General features: G+C 35.3%; 1 protein-coding gene across 3 annotated transcripts in view; it reads right to left on the reverse strand.

Moving 5' to 3' along the window:
- Window positions 1-17404, reverse strand: part of LOC138700237 (serine-rich adhesin for platelets-like) — a 148900-nt gene that overhangs the window by 55541 nt on the left and 75955 nt on the right. For all 3 annotated transcript variants that reach the window (XM_069826714.1, XM_069826713.1, XM_069826712.1), the window contains exon 5: window positions 15900-16112. In XM_069826714.1, the coding sequence (XP_069682815.1) occupies window positions 15900-16112 (213 nt within the window). The remainder of the gene's footprint in view (window positions 1-15899; window positions 16113-17404) is intronic.

Raw genomic sequence — 17404 nt, forward strand, 5'->3', positions numbered from 1 at the left:
TACATTTCTCAGGTTCTGCCTTCACAGAAACTCTGCTTATGTGAACAGATGCAGAATACTTTTCCCGTAATTTGTAATTACTACAAACGGATCTTTTACTATCAGATGATGCTGTAATCATTATATCTTTTTTATTTAAAATATTAATTCGTTCTGACTTTTCAAACTGTTCATCATCAGAATAATATTCCAATGATTTTCTTCTCTTTATGCAGATACCATCTTCTTGGTCCTCTCCTGTTGCTTCTTTGGTTTTAATTTTACATACTGCATGTAGTTTCTGTCTCCTAACAAGTTTTTCAATCGAGTGCTTGGATGACTTTGATTTTATGATTGACGCAGGAGAAGCTGTGAACTGAAAAACATCATTCCTAACACTCTGACAACATTCTTCAGAAACTTTTAAATTATCAGAGAAGAGACTCTTCCTTACATCAGATATCTTACATTTCTCTACACAAACACTTAATGAGGAATTCACTTCAGACTTAATGGGGGTACTGCATTGCTTGCTGAGAGTAATATCATTATAAAACTTTTCGAAATCAATGCTACAACTTCTCTGAAGTCTCATAACATCATGAGGGGCCTTGTCATTAGTATCAAACTGATCAGAGGAAGTATCAAAATCACATTCACTATTTTTCATTAATTCTGTAGTTCCCCGAGTGGTGACTACAAAAGTTTCATCCAAACTTTGCAATTCTTTGTTCCTTAAACAGCTCTTATCATTCTTCCAGAGTTCCATATGCTCTAACATCGACTCTCTATTTTCTTTGTAACCATCTATGCTTTCATCAGTCAAGGCTTGTCCAGTTAAACTATCGGGAAAGGAGTATTCAGCATTTTGAATTGTGCAAGAAGTAATGTTATTTGAGCAATTTGGAGCATTTGTTAAGACATTTGCTGCCTGTAATTCAGAATTACATTGTTGAGTAGTATGATCCATAATTACAGTATCCTGTGAACAAATGTCAGGCACCTCTTCAATCATGTATGTCTTATTCAGTTCTATTGGATTCTGAGGGATAACGACTTCTGGCTTACAACAGTTATTGCAAGAAATATTATTAACTGGTTCATTACAACTTGTTTCCCTAATATTGGCTGCTGCTATTTCCTGCCAAGTTACAAGCTTAGGCTCTGAAGAATAAATATGACATGGTGTAACAGTTAATCCAGTTTGTTCCTGATTAACAGTCACGTCATTTAGTTTTACCAGTTCAAGATCTCTATATGATTTCCTTGATGTCTGATATTTCTTAGGTGGTCCAGACACTTTATAGCCCTCTGATTCCAAAACATTAAGTTCCTTACAAATGTCTCTGGCAAATGATACATGCTGATAATTGTTATTTGTATTGCAAAGTTCAGACTGTTTATGCGTACCATCTTCAAGCAAGGAAGCTTTAGAACTCTTAAATGATGAACAACTCTGTTTCACTGGAATAACACAAGTATCTTGTTCGTGTCTATTTGGTGATTTTTCTGACTTTATGGTAGTGTTGATTTCATCTGAACATCCTGAAGTTCTGTCTGAGTGTTTTGATAATGGAGGCCTGGAGGATTCAAAGGAGAAGGAAAACAGGATCAGGAAACTTTGAGAAACATTTAACAGGAAACCTGTTACTATGAAACATCAAGCAACTTTAGTACACAATAGTTACTCATGTATATGATTATAGTGCTAAATCTTTTTCAAACTATATTAATAATTTCAAACGTTAAAATCTACATGAAATAAATGAACTCTTTTGAATGGCAGAAATTTTATGCCACTGTTAATGATTCATTCCATGTTGTAGTTTACAAAACCTTCACCACATCATATGTAACATATGTACAGAACAGCCTACGAAATTCTCTACGGCACTCGGTGGCAAGTAGGCCCGGCATCAGTGCTGGTCATTCCCGGTGAACGGAGTCTGCTACAGCACTCTGACACTCGATATCGGTTAACTTTTCAAAAAATGGGCTGAGTATTTGTGTTCTGTATCCATCACCATTGATTATATCGTCAAAAAATGCACGCCTATAATCCTGTGTGTAGTTTGCGCACCATACTCCAACCTTCTCATCATATAAAGGAGTTTCATGAATGAGATGAAGATTTTTCTGTACTTCAATATCCATTGTTTTGCGTTATAACATGGCCATGTAAGTGTAACCATGCTTCATCTGTGAAAATAATTACTGTAGGATCCACAATGCCATCAGCAACACTTTGTAAAATTCAGTTACAAAAATTCACATGCTCCACATTATCTCTAGGCTGTAATTCATGCACTATTGTCACTATTGTCAGTTACCTATCATCATATCATAATCTCTTCACACGCACGCAAAATAGCCACATACTAGCCATACCAACACATAAGACATCATATTCATCATCATACACAATCTCGCTCTCGCGCATGTGGAATACTCTACCCAGTGACATCAGAGACTGTTGGAATTTAGTAGCGTTCAAAAGCAAACTTATTAAGCATTTTCTTACTGCATAGAGTAGATTTAATTTTTACTTAATTAATAAAAAAAAATGTTTCTCTCTTCTTAACTTTTGCAATAACTGTCTAGCTTTTATTAATCAGTTAATCTTTTAGTACTTTGATTTTTATTGTATTTGTAAATTTAATATTAATTGTAATTATAATTGTAATTGCATTCTTAATATTGTAGTTGTAATCCCCTGTAGAGGGGAGAGAAGGCCTGATGGCCTTATCTCTACCAGGTTAAATAAATAAGTTGGCACTCTTATGGGCTTAAATTTAAGAATTTTAGTGGCTATAAATGCTGTGATTTTCGAAATATCCGTTTCTTGTGAGAGAGATTTTCGAGGAGAATGTTCTAACCTTTCTACTATCTCATTGAGTTTTACCTCAGTAAATACACTTGGGTTTCTATTTCCACGTTTATTCAGAACTGACCCTGTTTCTCTAAACTTTTTTACGAGGTTTAATATAGTCGTCCTATGTGGGATGGTTACACCAGGAAATTGCGTTGCAAAACGTCGTCGCACTGTTCCACAATTCTTCGTTTTGAAGTAACACTCAACAAGATGAATCCTTTGTTGTAATGTAAACTTTTGTGGTGCCATATGAAGCCACAATTTTTAACTAAGACATATGTACATCAATACAAACGTCAACAGAGCTTATAGGCAACTGAACAGCAGCTATCAGTTGCAATGTGACCATATGCTGTGTCCTTGAAGGCAGGGAAAGAGAGAGAGAAGGCAGGGACAGAGAGAGAAAGAGTGTAGCGTGTGACTGTAGCAGACACCGTTCACTGAGAATGACAAGAGCTGATGCCGGGCCTGCTTGTCACCAAGTGCCGTAGAGAATGTCACAGACCGCTCTGTATTACTATGCCACCTGTTGTGAATCTTTTTACCACTCACTTATTATTAAGTGTACACAACAGAAAATATAAAGTAAAATGCAAGAAAGTACTGAATACCATTAAGAAACAATATGTACGGTTATAACAATTTTGATTGCGAACTATACTTTACACTATGCCTGACTGCGCGCATGCACGCACGCACACACAGTAAAACTTTACTTATACGTTTTTATAGACATCTGTAGGAAGAAATGTATAAGCGAGAAAAATGTATAACTGAAATGACATTTAATTACAACTGAAATGGATTTAATATAAATTAATGACAAGCGATTATTTTACACACACACCAAAAAAAAAAAAAAAAAAAAAAAAAAAAAAAAAAAAAAAAAAAAAAAAAAAGTCAATTATTTTTCACTCCTTGTTTTTGTTTGCTCTAAGAAATAAATCACACCCTCAAATTGCGATATATGTTTCATAATTTGTTCAGTTACATCAAGCTGTATTACAAAATATTTCATTGTTTCTAAAGCAGTAACGGGTGAATATTCTGAAATGGGTAAATGTATGTCCCGGCTGATTTAAGGAGTTTCTTGAAAATGTTAACTATTACTTTTGTGTTTAATTAACAAACTCTCACATGTTTTAGTTGGAAATAAAGACTAAAAGGAATAATTTAAAAATTTATAATGAGAAAATAACATCCAAACGTCAAAATGTAACTACGGTCTCTATGTCCCCAACTACATTTTACTCTGTTTTACTAAGTTTTTCTCGGAATGTTTGGATTTGATTTTATTTCCTCGGCCAAGATTATAAACATAAATAGTTAAAATACTTACGAACGACAGGAATTGTTGTTTGTTTAATTCTGAAAGGACACAACTTCAACGTAAAGTTTGTCCCCAAAAATTTCGTAATGCCGGTCCCTCGAATAAAAGAGCTACACAAAAGACAATTTTGCTTCATGTGGTAAATTTTAACGGTTGGTAGTGATGATAGGTCAACATGGCGCCAGTTGTCGTAATTTATTTTATTGAAAAATACAAAAATCATCACTGATGACTGAATGTTATGTTTTCTATTGGTAACACTGGTTCCAGGTGGCATTAAATATAGTTTGTATATACTAAACTTTCATAGTATATGCAAAACATTACAATGTTTGTCGACTAAAAATCTAACCTCCATGATATTTTTAACGATTTATTTTGTCAGAACTATTGTGGAAATTATACTAATTTGTAACAATGGTCCCCTGTACCCCTGTAACATCTGTCCCTTTATTGTGGGACCCAGGTTTCATTTAACATACAATTATTAAATACTGGTGTATAAAGTAACCTCGAATATTATTTCATGTGATTGTTTATAGGAAAGAAAAAAAAGTCTGATGATGAAAGTAGGAAATATGAAAGGGCGAAGATACATGGGCAGAGGGCAAATATGACTGAAGAGGAGTTGCAGAAAAAAGGGACTATGGCAAAGAATATAAAAAAAAAAGAAAGAAAATAGCAGGTATGACTGATCGTGAAAAAAGAAATGTTTGAAGACAAGTGAAATCTGAAGTACAGACATTTAGAAGATACCTTAAATAATGGGCTGTAAGGGAAAGATAACAACAATCCCTTGGCTTTTTTTTAAATTAGAAAATCTCACATAAAAATTTTTTAAGCTCAACTGATACCAGAATCTTCAATAATAGGAGCAAATGTAACCAATGTGAGAAAAAAGTAGACAATTTAATATAATATATTTTTTCCAGTTTTGTTATTCATATTTGCCCATTTCAGAATATTCACCCTAACAGCATCATTAAAGAACACAAGATTGCTGGAGGCTGGCTCACTATCTACACCATTGTCATCTTCCTCGCACAACTCCTGCTGAATGTCTTCAACAATTTCGAAGATTGCCATGGCTTTATTAGTGATGAAGATGACGTTTGTATTCACATCCACATAGTCATCAAATGAACCCTGATCCTCCAACTGTTTTCACTCATCACAAACAGGAACATCACTACTTCATCAGCACCACAATCACCAAAAACCAATCCGTAACCTTCTCGTCATATCAGGTTGAGTCTACTGTCAAAATATTTTCAGTTTAGAGGAGTGTTAGGGTAGTTTATTCAATGCAGTCACAGCTTTGGTACTGGATCTTCACTGTTTAAAATGTTGTATTTCTTCCTCTCTGCACATACTCGCACTTTCTCTCCCCTCTCTGAACTGATTCTCCCACTAGCGCATAATTGATGTACTGCAGCTAGCATGTGCAAAAGCATGAATGTGCAGCTTCGAATTTCCAAGCTGGCCACATCTTAACAATGAACACATATTATACCGTATTTACGCGATTATAATACTCTTTTTTTTTTTTACAAAATGTCGTCTTGAAAATTGGGGTGCGTATTATATATTCTTTGGCATATTATATTAGCATACACTCAGATTCGAACACATTTAAATTACAGCTATATTTATGTTACGAGATGTGACAACTGACGAAATGGCCACTGCGAGTTCGTGTTTTTCGTCTTTGGTGCACTTTTCATTCGTAATTTCTTGTTCATTTTTTACTACAATCATTAATACGAATATCTTTAACTACGAAAATGACTTAATGACAATTTTCTTTTATTCTGAGATTTTATGTATACAACTTTTAACAATCGCGCGTCTTTAATTAAACCAAAAGAATTACTGATAAAGTGTGATATTAGCCATTATCAATCAATGTTCTGACACCAACTCAGAACTGCTGACTGGAAGTTCCAATTCTGATATTGCAAATGAGGATGAATGTGATGTATAACAAGAGGTAAACATACCTTTATAATCTGTCTTGATAATACAATTTTAATCTTGAATGATTTTTAGCACAGGTGTATTTTATTTGCAGAATTTTTTTCTTCTGGATTTTAGGATAAAAAAATTGGTGTGCGTATTCCATGGGTTGTAAATAAAGTAGTGGCAGCACTGCCAGGAATGGGTCATGTGCATTTGCATGCGATACGAGACAACTGTGATCATAGTTGGAGATATTGTCGATGTATTGAATGATAAAATCGGTTGTTATGACAACAGATTAAATATAGAGCATTATTTTTAACTGCTCTAAAGCATGTTGACTAAACTTGAGCAGCGATCATGGATAAAAATCGAGGTAGCCTGTGGTAGAAATGCACGCCAATGACATCAAGGGGTTACTTGAAGCTTATGGCAATGAACACTATCGTATTCGATGGTTGCAAGATGGGTCTCTGCATTTCGTACAGGTCGGAATGAGACGCCACATGTGGCTCGCACAGGTCGCCTGCCCATTTGTGAAGAACAAGTTGAGTTAGTGTGCGAGGTGTCCTTGCTGTTGACTATTGCTGTACGAGAATTATCCATTGAGATTGGACTCAGTCACCAAACTGTGTGGCACAGCCTGAAGAAAAATCTCCACATGAGAAAAATTGCAGCACACTGGGTTCCTCATAAGCTGACAGAAGCACAGAAGTGGCACTGATACGCAATAGCTCAACTTCACCTACAGAGATGCCACAACGAAGGGGATGTATTCCTGCAACATATTGTTGCCATTGACGAGACGTGGGAACAGGCATATGAGCCTGAACTAAAGAGTCAGTCTAATGAATGGCACCACAAAGTATCACCACATTAAAAAAAAGTGCGATATGAACCATCTAGGGTGAAAGTCATGGTGATAGTGGCATATGACAGTGAAGGTGTTATCACAGTCTAGAATATACAGTCACGAAGCTTGAGTTGTGAGGGTGCCAGGAACAATAGACTGTGCCAGTACTATTTCGCATTGTCTGTAATGAGGCAATATTAGTGATCCTAGTGGTTAGCAATTATCTATGGATGCATATTTACTACGTACTGAGCTTCATGACTGTATATACTAGACTGTGGTGTTATCATTAGCTATGCCGTATCTCAAGACCAAAATGTCAATGCAGCGTAATACAGTGAAACCTGTTCAAATCGGAACCTGAATAATCTGGAATCCTGTCTATTTCGGAACAATTTATTCGTCCCGGCAAAATTCATACGTATTATGTGTCATTTTTCCTGAATAAAACGGAAATTGTCGAACGCGGAAACGGAAACTGTCTGGTACTGTTCAAAACGGAAATAATATTTTGGACACACTACTTTAATGTAAACTATATTTTGAAACAGTATGTGCTTTCAAGGAATGTACGAAATATTAGTAGGTCACTAAGATAAAAACAAGTTTTCTTTGTAAAATTTTTGAGGATGCGAGGGTGTGTTGGCCTGGTCATAAATTTTATTACCCTATTGACTAGGCAGACGAGTCCCTTCCAAGATGTTCAATGCTTCACTCCTGTATACTGTCGTAGCTGGGTAGAACGCAAGTGTATTAGTGATTTCGTGATAAAAAAAAGTTGCGTAAAAATGTTATCGAGGAAAATGAGAAGCGAAGAGTATGGAAAATAATGTTGAAATTTATGAATGGAAAACTCAGGTGTAACTTAACACTTTAAAAAATAAAGGCCGTATCATGAGTGAGTGGCTTGCGGTCAATAATGGTGACATAAAAGAAAAGAGAAAACAACTGGTTACATAGAAATAAATGAACTGTTGTGGGAGTGGATTGTTCTTGCCCTTTCAAAGATCACGCAAATGTCTGGACCTATTCTGCAAAGAAAACCCTTGAACTGGCAAAGAAATTAAATAATCCAGAATTCAAGGCTTCTAGTCTCCTAGTCCAATTAAATAATGTGCTGTGATATACAGTACAATATTATATTATAGTGTTAGATACTAAATTTAGTGTAATTAATAAACTTTATAGTGTTTAATGAGTGAGTTACGATACAATTTATACACGAAATAAGATTTTCATCAAGATCATTCACCAATTAAATAAGTGACAGGATGCTGATTTAATGTCAGTAGTGTTAAACGGAATATTTTGTAATTCCTACAATTTGCGGTGTGCCATTTTGTTTTTCATTTATACAAATAATAAATATTCCATTTTAACTTCACATCTGAATAACACGGAAACCTGTCCACAACGGAAAAAAAATTAGGATCATGTCACTTCCGTCTTGAACAGGTTTCACTGTACCAACATTTTTTCAAACACAAACTACGTCCAGCTATGCAGCGCAAACATCCACATTTCCTGAGAGAGAATCCACCTTTCATCTTGCATGATAATGCTCGTAGCAGTGGCTGAATTGCTACAGAGATGGGATTGGGAAGTATTGGAACATCCTCTGTATTCCCCTGACATGAATCCTTGTGACTATGACTCGTTTTCACGGTTGAAACAACCACTTAGAGGCAAGAGGTTTCCAGATATTGCATCAATGCTTCATGCAGTAGGGCAGTTCATCAGAGAGATCAACAGAAACAACCTTGCTAACGGCATTCAATGGTTACCACGAATTTGGCAAAAGATACAGGAACATACTGGTGATTATAATGAAGGGATGTAAATGTATTTTCCATGTAAGTTCAATAATATGTTCGTACTGTCTATGTTGCCACTACTTTATTTACAAGTCTCGTATATTTGATGGCGTATTACATTCGAGTAAATACAGTATTTTCGAAGTCTTACAGTTTTATGGCAAACCTAATTTCACTATGTATTTAATTACACTGCAAGTGGGCAAGCCCCGGTGGCAGTGGTATACACAATATAAACAATACACAATAAAATTGCAATACACAATACAATTATATACACAATACAATAAGAATACACAATACAATAAGAATACACAATACAATAACAATACACAATACAATTTAACACAATAATTACAATTAATTATACAATATAAGTTTCCAATTCACTGTGGGCTAAAGCAAGGAGATGCACTATCACCTTTACTTTTTAACTTTGCTATAGAATATGCCATTAGGAAAGTCCAGGATAACAGAGAGGGTTTGGAATTGAATGGATTACATCAGCTGCTTGTCTATGCGGATGATGTGAATATGTTAGGAGAAAATCCACAAACGATTAGGGAAAGCACGGGAATTTTACTGGAAGCAAGTAAAGAGATAGGTTTGGAAGTAAATCCCGAAAAGACAAAGTATATGATTATGTCTCGTGACGAGAATATTATACGAAGTGCAAATATAAAAATTGGAAATTTATCTTTTGAAGAGGTGGAGAAGTTCAAATATCTGGGAGCAAAAGTAACAAATATAAATGATACTCGGGAAGAAATTAAACACAGAATAAATATGGGAAATACCTGTTATTATTCGGTTGAGAAACTTTTATCATCCAGTCTGCTGTCAAAAAATCTGAAAGTTAGAATTTATAAAACAGTTATATTACCGGTTGTTCTGTATGGTTGTGAAACTTGGACTCTCACTTTGAGAGAGGAACAGAGATTAAGGGTGTTTGAGAATAAGGTTCTTGGGAAAATATTTGGGGCTATGAGGGATGAAGTTACAGGAGAATGGAGAAAATTACACAACACAGAACTGCACGCATTGTATTCTTCACCTGACATAATTAGGAAGATAAAATCCAGATGTTTGAGATGGGCAGGACATGTAGCACGTATGGGCGAATCCAGAAATGCATATAGGGTGTTAGTTGGGAGGCCGGAGGGAAAAAGACCTTTGGGGAGGCCGAGGCGTAGGTGGGAAGATAATATTAAAATGGATTTGAGGGAGGTGGGATATGATGGTAGAGACTGGATTAATCTTGCTCAGGATAGGGACCAATGGAGGGCTTATGTGAGGGGGCAATGAACCTCCGGGTTCCTTAAAAGCCAGTAAGTAGTACAGTTTTATGGCAAACCTAATTTCGCTATGTATTTATTTACACTGCAAGTGGGCAAGCACCGGGTGGCAGTGGTATACACAATAAAATTGCAATACACAATACAATTATACAATACACAATACAATTATATACACAATACAATTTAACACAATAATTACAATTAATAATAAAACATAAAATACCTAATTTTACAATACAACCTACATATGTATAGGCCCTACATAAGTTTCAATACTCTTTCACTTTACTCTCATCTCACTCACTATAGTGGCACTATGACGCATTTCACTGACACTTTAGGACACATTTCACTGACACTACAGAACACATTTCACTGACACTATAAATTATCATTGATTGTAAACTATTCACTGCACTGTAAAACCATAACTTCACTGACTCACCTCACTTCACTGATACAACAGTTCAAATAAGTCAAATAATTACACCCTTATGCATACATATAAACAGAACTACATTTAAGCTAAACATTTCTAGTCTAAGGCCCTCTTACAAACTATTTTTAAATAATTTACAATTCAAACCAAGGAAGTAGCTCGTCAGGCTAAATAAATACACGTCACCTTAAAAAATTAAATGTTAAATGTCACCTTAATTTTAATTTGCACTTTATACACAACTTTTTAAGTTATTCTTGAATCTCCTCAAGGAAGGTCAGCCCTCAAAGACCGCTGCAGGTAGGTCTTTCCAATCATTTATAGTTCTATTTAAAAATGAGAATTTACCTACATCCGTTTTCTGTTTCCTACATTTGATTTTAAAATCATGATCATTCCTACCATAGAGCAAAATTGAATTAGAACATATATTTAAATGAAGTTTTGTATCCACCATGGTTTAAAATACGATCATAAAAGCGAAAATAACTTATAAATGAAAACAGTATAACTGAAATAAATTCACATGGAAAGTATAGGAATTTTGCGGGGATTTCAGAGAAAAAAAAACGTTAAATGTCAGAAATATATAAGGGAGAAATGTATAAACGAAGTTTTAGGAATTGGTTGGGTCACTGACTGAGAAGAAAGTGCCTACTGATGGATGCACTGGAAGGACTGGTGAACTGGAGAAGAGTTTGGGGCGGAAGAAGATATCAGATGATAAAAACGACATTGAGATAGCCTATATGGATCATACGTGGAGACTAAGAGGAAGACAGAAAATAGGAAAGATTAGAGAATGCCGGGTTTGCAGTTTAAGCCCTGCCATTTGGCACAACACTACGTATGTATGTATGTATGTATGTATTTAACAATGCTGTATCAACTACTAGGTTATTTAGCACTGATGAAATTAGTAATAGTGAGATAATATTTGGCAAGATGAGATTGAGAATTTGCCACGTGGTTATCTGACATTCACATTACAATCAGGAAAACTTCGGAAGAAACCAACCAGAAAATCAGCCCAAGTGGAAATCAAACTCATGCCTGAGAGCAGCTCTGGAGCTGCAGGCATATACACCTATCATTTGAGCTACACCTGTGAATTTTTTATTGATATTCTATTCAGTGTCACACCACCGTCACCACTACCATCACCATAATGGATTTAGAGTGCAAGACACATGGGAAATTTTAATGTAAACAGACATGCTTCCTTTATCAGTAGTGGATTGACGCAGATATATGTAAATCATTTAATTACAGGATTCATTATGCTTAAGCCATTAAGTCCATCACTGGACATTGAACTTAAATATATCACGTCTCTTCCTACATAAATGTCCAACTACGATATGTTGTATGATAAATGCATATTTATGTTGTCATATATGTATTATTTAGGGTGTATTCATGATATATTGTTGGATGTAGTGTGGTTACAGCATACAGTAGCGTGCAAATTAATCTGAACACGACATATTTTTACATTTTCTGTCATTGTTGGCCTCACAGCTGCTCATACCGCTTTAATTGACATCTGTAGTACGTGTAATTCCATTGTTGAAGGTCTGTCATTATTTTTTTTATAATATCTGACATTTTGCCTGTCGTTTTGTACTTATAAGCATTTCAGTTGCGTTGAAGACTTAATACTGCAATCCTGTGTACATTCTGTCGTCTTCACAAATGGATACAACTCTACGAAAATGGTCTAAAATTATAACATTAGCAGAGCATTCTTCTATGACACAGAGGCAAATTGCTGCAGAATGTCACATCCGTTTGGCTACTGTTAATTCGATCATAAAACGATACAGGGAGACTGGATCCATCACACCCCAGAAAAAAGGAAACTGTGGCCGGAAAAGGAAGACTTCACCTGCAGATGATCGTTTAATTGTCAGGAAAAGTAAATTAAATCCTAGACTAACTGCTGTCGACTTAACCCGCGAGTTAATGGCTACCACAGGGGCGAATATTCACGTCAAAACAGTGCGGTGTAGGCTTTTGGAAGCTGGAAGAAGGGCTCGTAAGCCTATTAAGAAGCAACTGCTAACCCTTGTTATGTGCAAAAAACGCTTAATGTGGCCAAAATTACATCAACACTGGACAGTGAATGACTGGAAGAATGTACTTTTTTCCAATGAGTCTCATTTCGAGGTCCACGGCCACCGTGTTTCTTACGTACAGAAAGGATCCGAAAAAGTAACAGCAGCTCATCTCCAACAAGCACCCAAATATCCCCTTAAAGTAATGTTTTGGGGTTGTTTTACACATGAAGGGCCTGGAGCATTAATACCTATCAAGGGAATGATGAATTCTGACAAATATATTCACTTATTGGAAACCAGAATCGTACCCCAGCTGCAAAAATCATTTCCAGATGGCAGAGGTGTGTTCCAACAAGACCTGGCACCATGCCATACGTCTCGAAAAACTACAGAATTCTTCAACAAGAAGAATATTCAGGTACTCCCCTGGCCAGGCAACTCACCCGACATCAGCCCCATTGAGAACTTGTGGTTAATTTGCAAAAGAAGAATGCAAAAAATGGATTGTTCTACAAAGGAGAAGATGATTTCTGCCCTCATTGGTGTATGGTTTCGCGATGAAGAAATGAAGAATATTTGTGGGAAATTAGTGGAATCTATGCCAAATCGTCTCAGAGCTGTTATTAGGAACAAGGGAGGCCACATAGATTACTGAGGTATGTCTCAGATAGTTTTTTTTATCCCGTTTGAGTGTTTTTGCATAAGTAATTACGTTGTTCGGATTAATTTGCACGCTACTGTATTTTAAACAGGGATTAAATTATATGCATCCTAGGAAATAGTGACAAAAGTGAGCAATTAAAACAGCTCTTTCCTCAGATATTCAAGTACACCTGTCCATGACAGTGTCATGAAAACGTAAACAAATGTCGAGTTTGAATCTGTTTACAATTTTGTTGCTGATGTATGCTTTAACCCTTAGCTGGTAACATATATCTCAGACAGATATGGTTCACACTTTTTTCACTAGTGAAACCACTAATTCATATTACTGCGAAGCTAGTTATGTATCAGTGGAGAGTTAATCTTGAATCTGTGAACACGTGCATTGCACACCTGCGCATTTTAACAGAGTATTGTTGTGTAAGAGTAAATCTCCGTCTCACATACGGATATTACTGTGAGCATAAGATTTGTCTACTGTCTTGCAGAATGGTATTATTCTTGAGGTAATTATATTTTATAAATAAATATATGTAAATTATTTATATTATACTTTATTTCATTTATTTATATTTTATTTCGAAATTCATTGCATGGTAAAACAAATTCAAATGCTAAATATAAAAGTGATCTTCCAATGGATCCTGGCCCACTGTGGACTGAACGGTAATGAGAAAGCAGATATGTTAGCAAAGAAAGGAGCTAAAATCGACTTAAAAACAAATTTCAAGTTCCCATATGAATCAATAAAACGAGTCATAAAAAGAATAAGTAACAGTGAACAGGCAAAACATCAAAATTCAAAATGGAAAGAATCACTCAAAGATCCAAAACTAATTCCTGATCTACCTCGAAAATCTGCCGTCGCCATGTTTAGATTGATTACTGGTCATGATTGCCTCAGTAAACACCTCCATTGTATTGGAGTACTGAATTCACCTAAATGCTTACTGTGCACCAGAGAAGAGGACATGGAGATGGAGCATCTGGCTAATTGTGAAACTCTTAGGACATTATTTGTGGACCTTCCATCAAAATATTGGGAAGCAAGAAGGATGATGACTTCATTGTTAAATCCAGAGCATTAGATACACACATACACACACTTTATTTCATTCAGATGGCAGCTAGTGTACTGATGGATATTGTCTCAGAGGAGTAGAAAGATATTTCAAATGGCATTACAACAGTCTATCTCTGATGAGTGTATGTGTGTGTGTGTGTGTGTGTGTGTGTGTGTGTGTATCTAATGCCTACCCACTTCACTTGTGTGACTCGTGTTCTGCATACTGCAGATAGATGGCAGGACTGTGACACCCATTTTCAAGTTGCACACCACTTCAGCAGGCCACGTTATGCATGATGTGTATCTGTGAAGGGTTATGTCATGTACTAGGGTGAGTTTATGTTAAGTGTTCACTTAAGTATACTGTAGGAAATGGGTGAGGATGATGGTGAGGAAGGGAGAAGGGGAAACCCAGTAGCGGCACGTAGCCTACTGCTGTTGAATAGCATCAAGGGGGTGCACCAGGCATAACATCCCAGATCCCATATAGATTGCTCGTTCCTATGTTAAAATCCATTGCACTTTGAAGAAAACAACCGCCAGGATCGCCACCCGTTCGCCGTAAACGAACAGTCGCTAATACAATTCAAATGAGAGTTATGACGTGACTCCTTATGTAACAACTAGACGGCAGCATAGTAAACCTGACAAAAGTTGTTACCGTCAAAACCTGTAACGCCGAGCAATCTGGGTATACATAATCTAGGGTAATGTCCCCATCCGATGGATGAATCACTATCAACAGTGACATATGTCTTCTCTTTATATGCACTGCAAAGATATTTGGGATTTAACCCAGGAATATTGGTGCACAATTTAATTTCTCTGATAATGACAGTAACAATATAAATAAATACAGTATGTTCCTATTTTTATAATAATGGTACTGAATCTTTAAAGAAATGAAATATTAATAAAGTGTCTCGAATAATATGTAATAAAATGTAGTGATAGTTTTAAGAATAAATAAAAAAAAAAAAACACAAAAGTTAACATATCCGTCTCTCAGACGGACGTTTCTGTTAGCATCTATCTTATAGATATTTCCAACTAAGGATTAAATATAATCAGCATTGTAGTTCAGAGTGTACGGTACTGAAGAAACTTTTGTGAATTGAGGTACAGAATGTTTTGTGCATATCTACTGTATGTTTACCTGTAACTTATGGCACACGAAGTATTAGAAAAAAATATTTTATAAACTAAACTGTAAGAAAATAATTTATTCATATGAAATATTGCAAAACTTTATAAAAATTACGTAATACTTTCTCATACCAAACACAATTCAAGACAAATAAGAGACTAAAAAACTTACTGAAATCGAGAAAAACAGTGAATATTTATATCGGAATATGTATGATAAGACTTTCTTGTGTTAAATTATCATACATATTCCGAAGTGATTCAGTGTTAAAAGTTGTGTAATCAAGATGTAGAATATTTATAGTACAATGTGTAAAAGAACAACACATACATTCAATTCAGAGTTTATTATTCACCTATTTCCTATAAGCTACTATATAAAGGGTTAAAGTAGATAAATGCAACATATACTTTTCTAACCTGTTTGATTTGATTTCATTCTTCTTATTCTTATTTCTGGCAGCATTGACAACTGGAGTAGCAGTCTTTGTACTTTTTTTTCCTGGTGGGCTAATGCGAGTAATATTGCAGGAAGACGTAAAAATATCGTGCAAGCTGTCATCAGTACTTTGCTTCCGTGATGAATTAGAGTCTGTGACTGTTTCTCCTTTACCACCATTGCTATCTTTTTTACTGAAATAATTATAACAACAGATATAAATTTTATTATGTATGTACCAGTAACTGGATTTTTTCCTCCAACTGCAAACAGTTTCCATATAGTTATTGACAGATTTATAGCACACATTTATACTTTCCTGTTTGCAAATATACTCTAATAACATTAGAGGAAATGGCTTGTACCTTGTTTTTCATACAGAATAAACCTTCCCACTGAAATTTCAAATAGTCTGACCACCTCCACTCTGAGGCAGGGCTACTGTACAGGACGTTTCAGAACTAAATTGACAAAAACAAATTCAACTAAAGGAATATATGAACGCAAAATAGAGAAATACACTAAAAATAATTTCATCTAAAAAAATTATAGGTTTTCCTAATTCCTCCATTCTTCTCATTGTTCTTAAAAATTACATTTCAATTATTTATTGTCCTCATGTCTGCTTTAGCTTTAAGTACTTTCCGAAATGAGAAACATGAAATTTTAAATTTGTAGTGTTTCATATTTTATGAGCTTCTAGCAAAATTGTCTAAACTGGGTATAAAGCCTTCTTTATATAAGCAAGTACTATTTACCTTAAAGCTTCCTGATTAAATGTCTTCAATATTGTAACAGGAGAGCCGCGAATATGTTTTTTGAAATGGTTTGAAGCTTTTCTTCAGATTCATTTTCTTTCATACAATTATGTACTGCAATTGATATGATATATGATATATATTTCTCAAAATCTTCGGTCCTGCTGGCCCTTCACATTTCTGTATTCGGGCCAGCATTGCCTTACTTGCACTATTTACAACTTTAAACAAGACGTATTTTGACACTTGAAGCCTTTTCTTGCTATGTCTTTCATGTCCCTTCACTTTCACTTGACCATCCTTTACTTTATCCACTACTATTCTACTTCCCTTCTCTTATTCTCAGTTCCCTTAAAATAATTCCTACCTTCATAACTAACTTAATACTTTAAATAACAATACATATAACTTATTTAATATATAAGACCTAACCCTTGTTGACTATTTCACTAAAAACTTGAACTATTATTACTGTCTAAACTCTTCTCACACAACACTTTAGCGCTCGTATCCTAGCAAGATTGCCTTCACTTTATTTATAACACTATTTAACACTAAAAAAAAGTACAACAGCTCACTTCCATTTATCCATTACCTAGCTAACCTACTATTATTTCAGCCCACTGATGCACCATTTCCTCAGATTATAGACAGGTTTTTCTCCACTATTGCCCCCTCTTTTCTCACTCCTAGCACGCTTTACACACTCACTACTTCCCCTTCTATTC

The sequence above is a fragment of the Periplaneta americana genome, chromosome 5, assembly GCF_040183065.1.
Source record: "Periplaneta americana isolate PAMFEO1 chromosome 5, P.americana_PAMFEO1_priV1, whole genome shotgun sequence".
Classification (NCBI taxonomy): Eukaryota; Metazoa; Arthropoda; class Insecta; order Blattodea; family Blattidae; genus Periplaneta; species Periplaneta americana.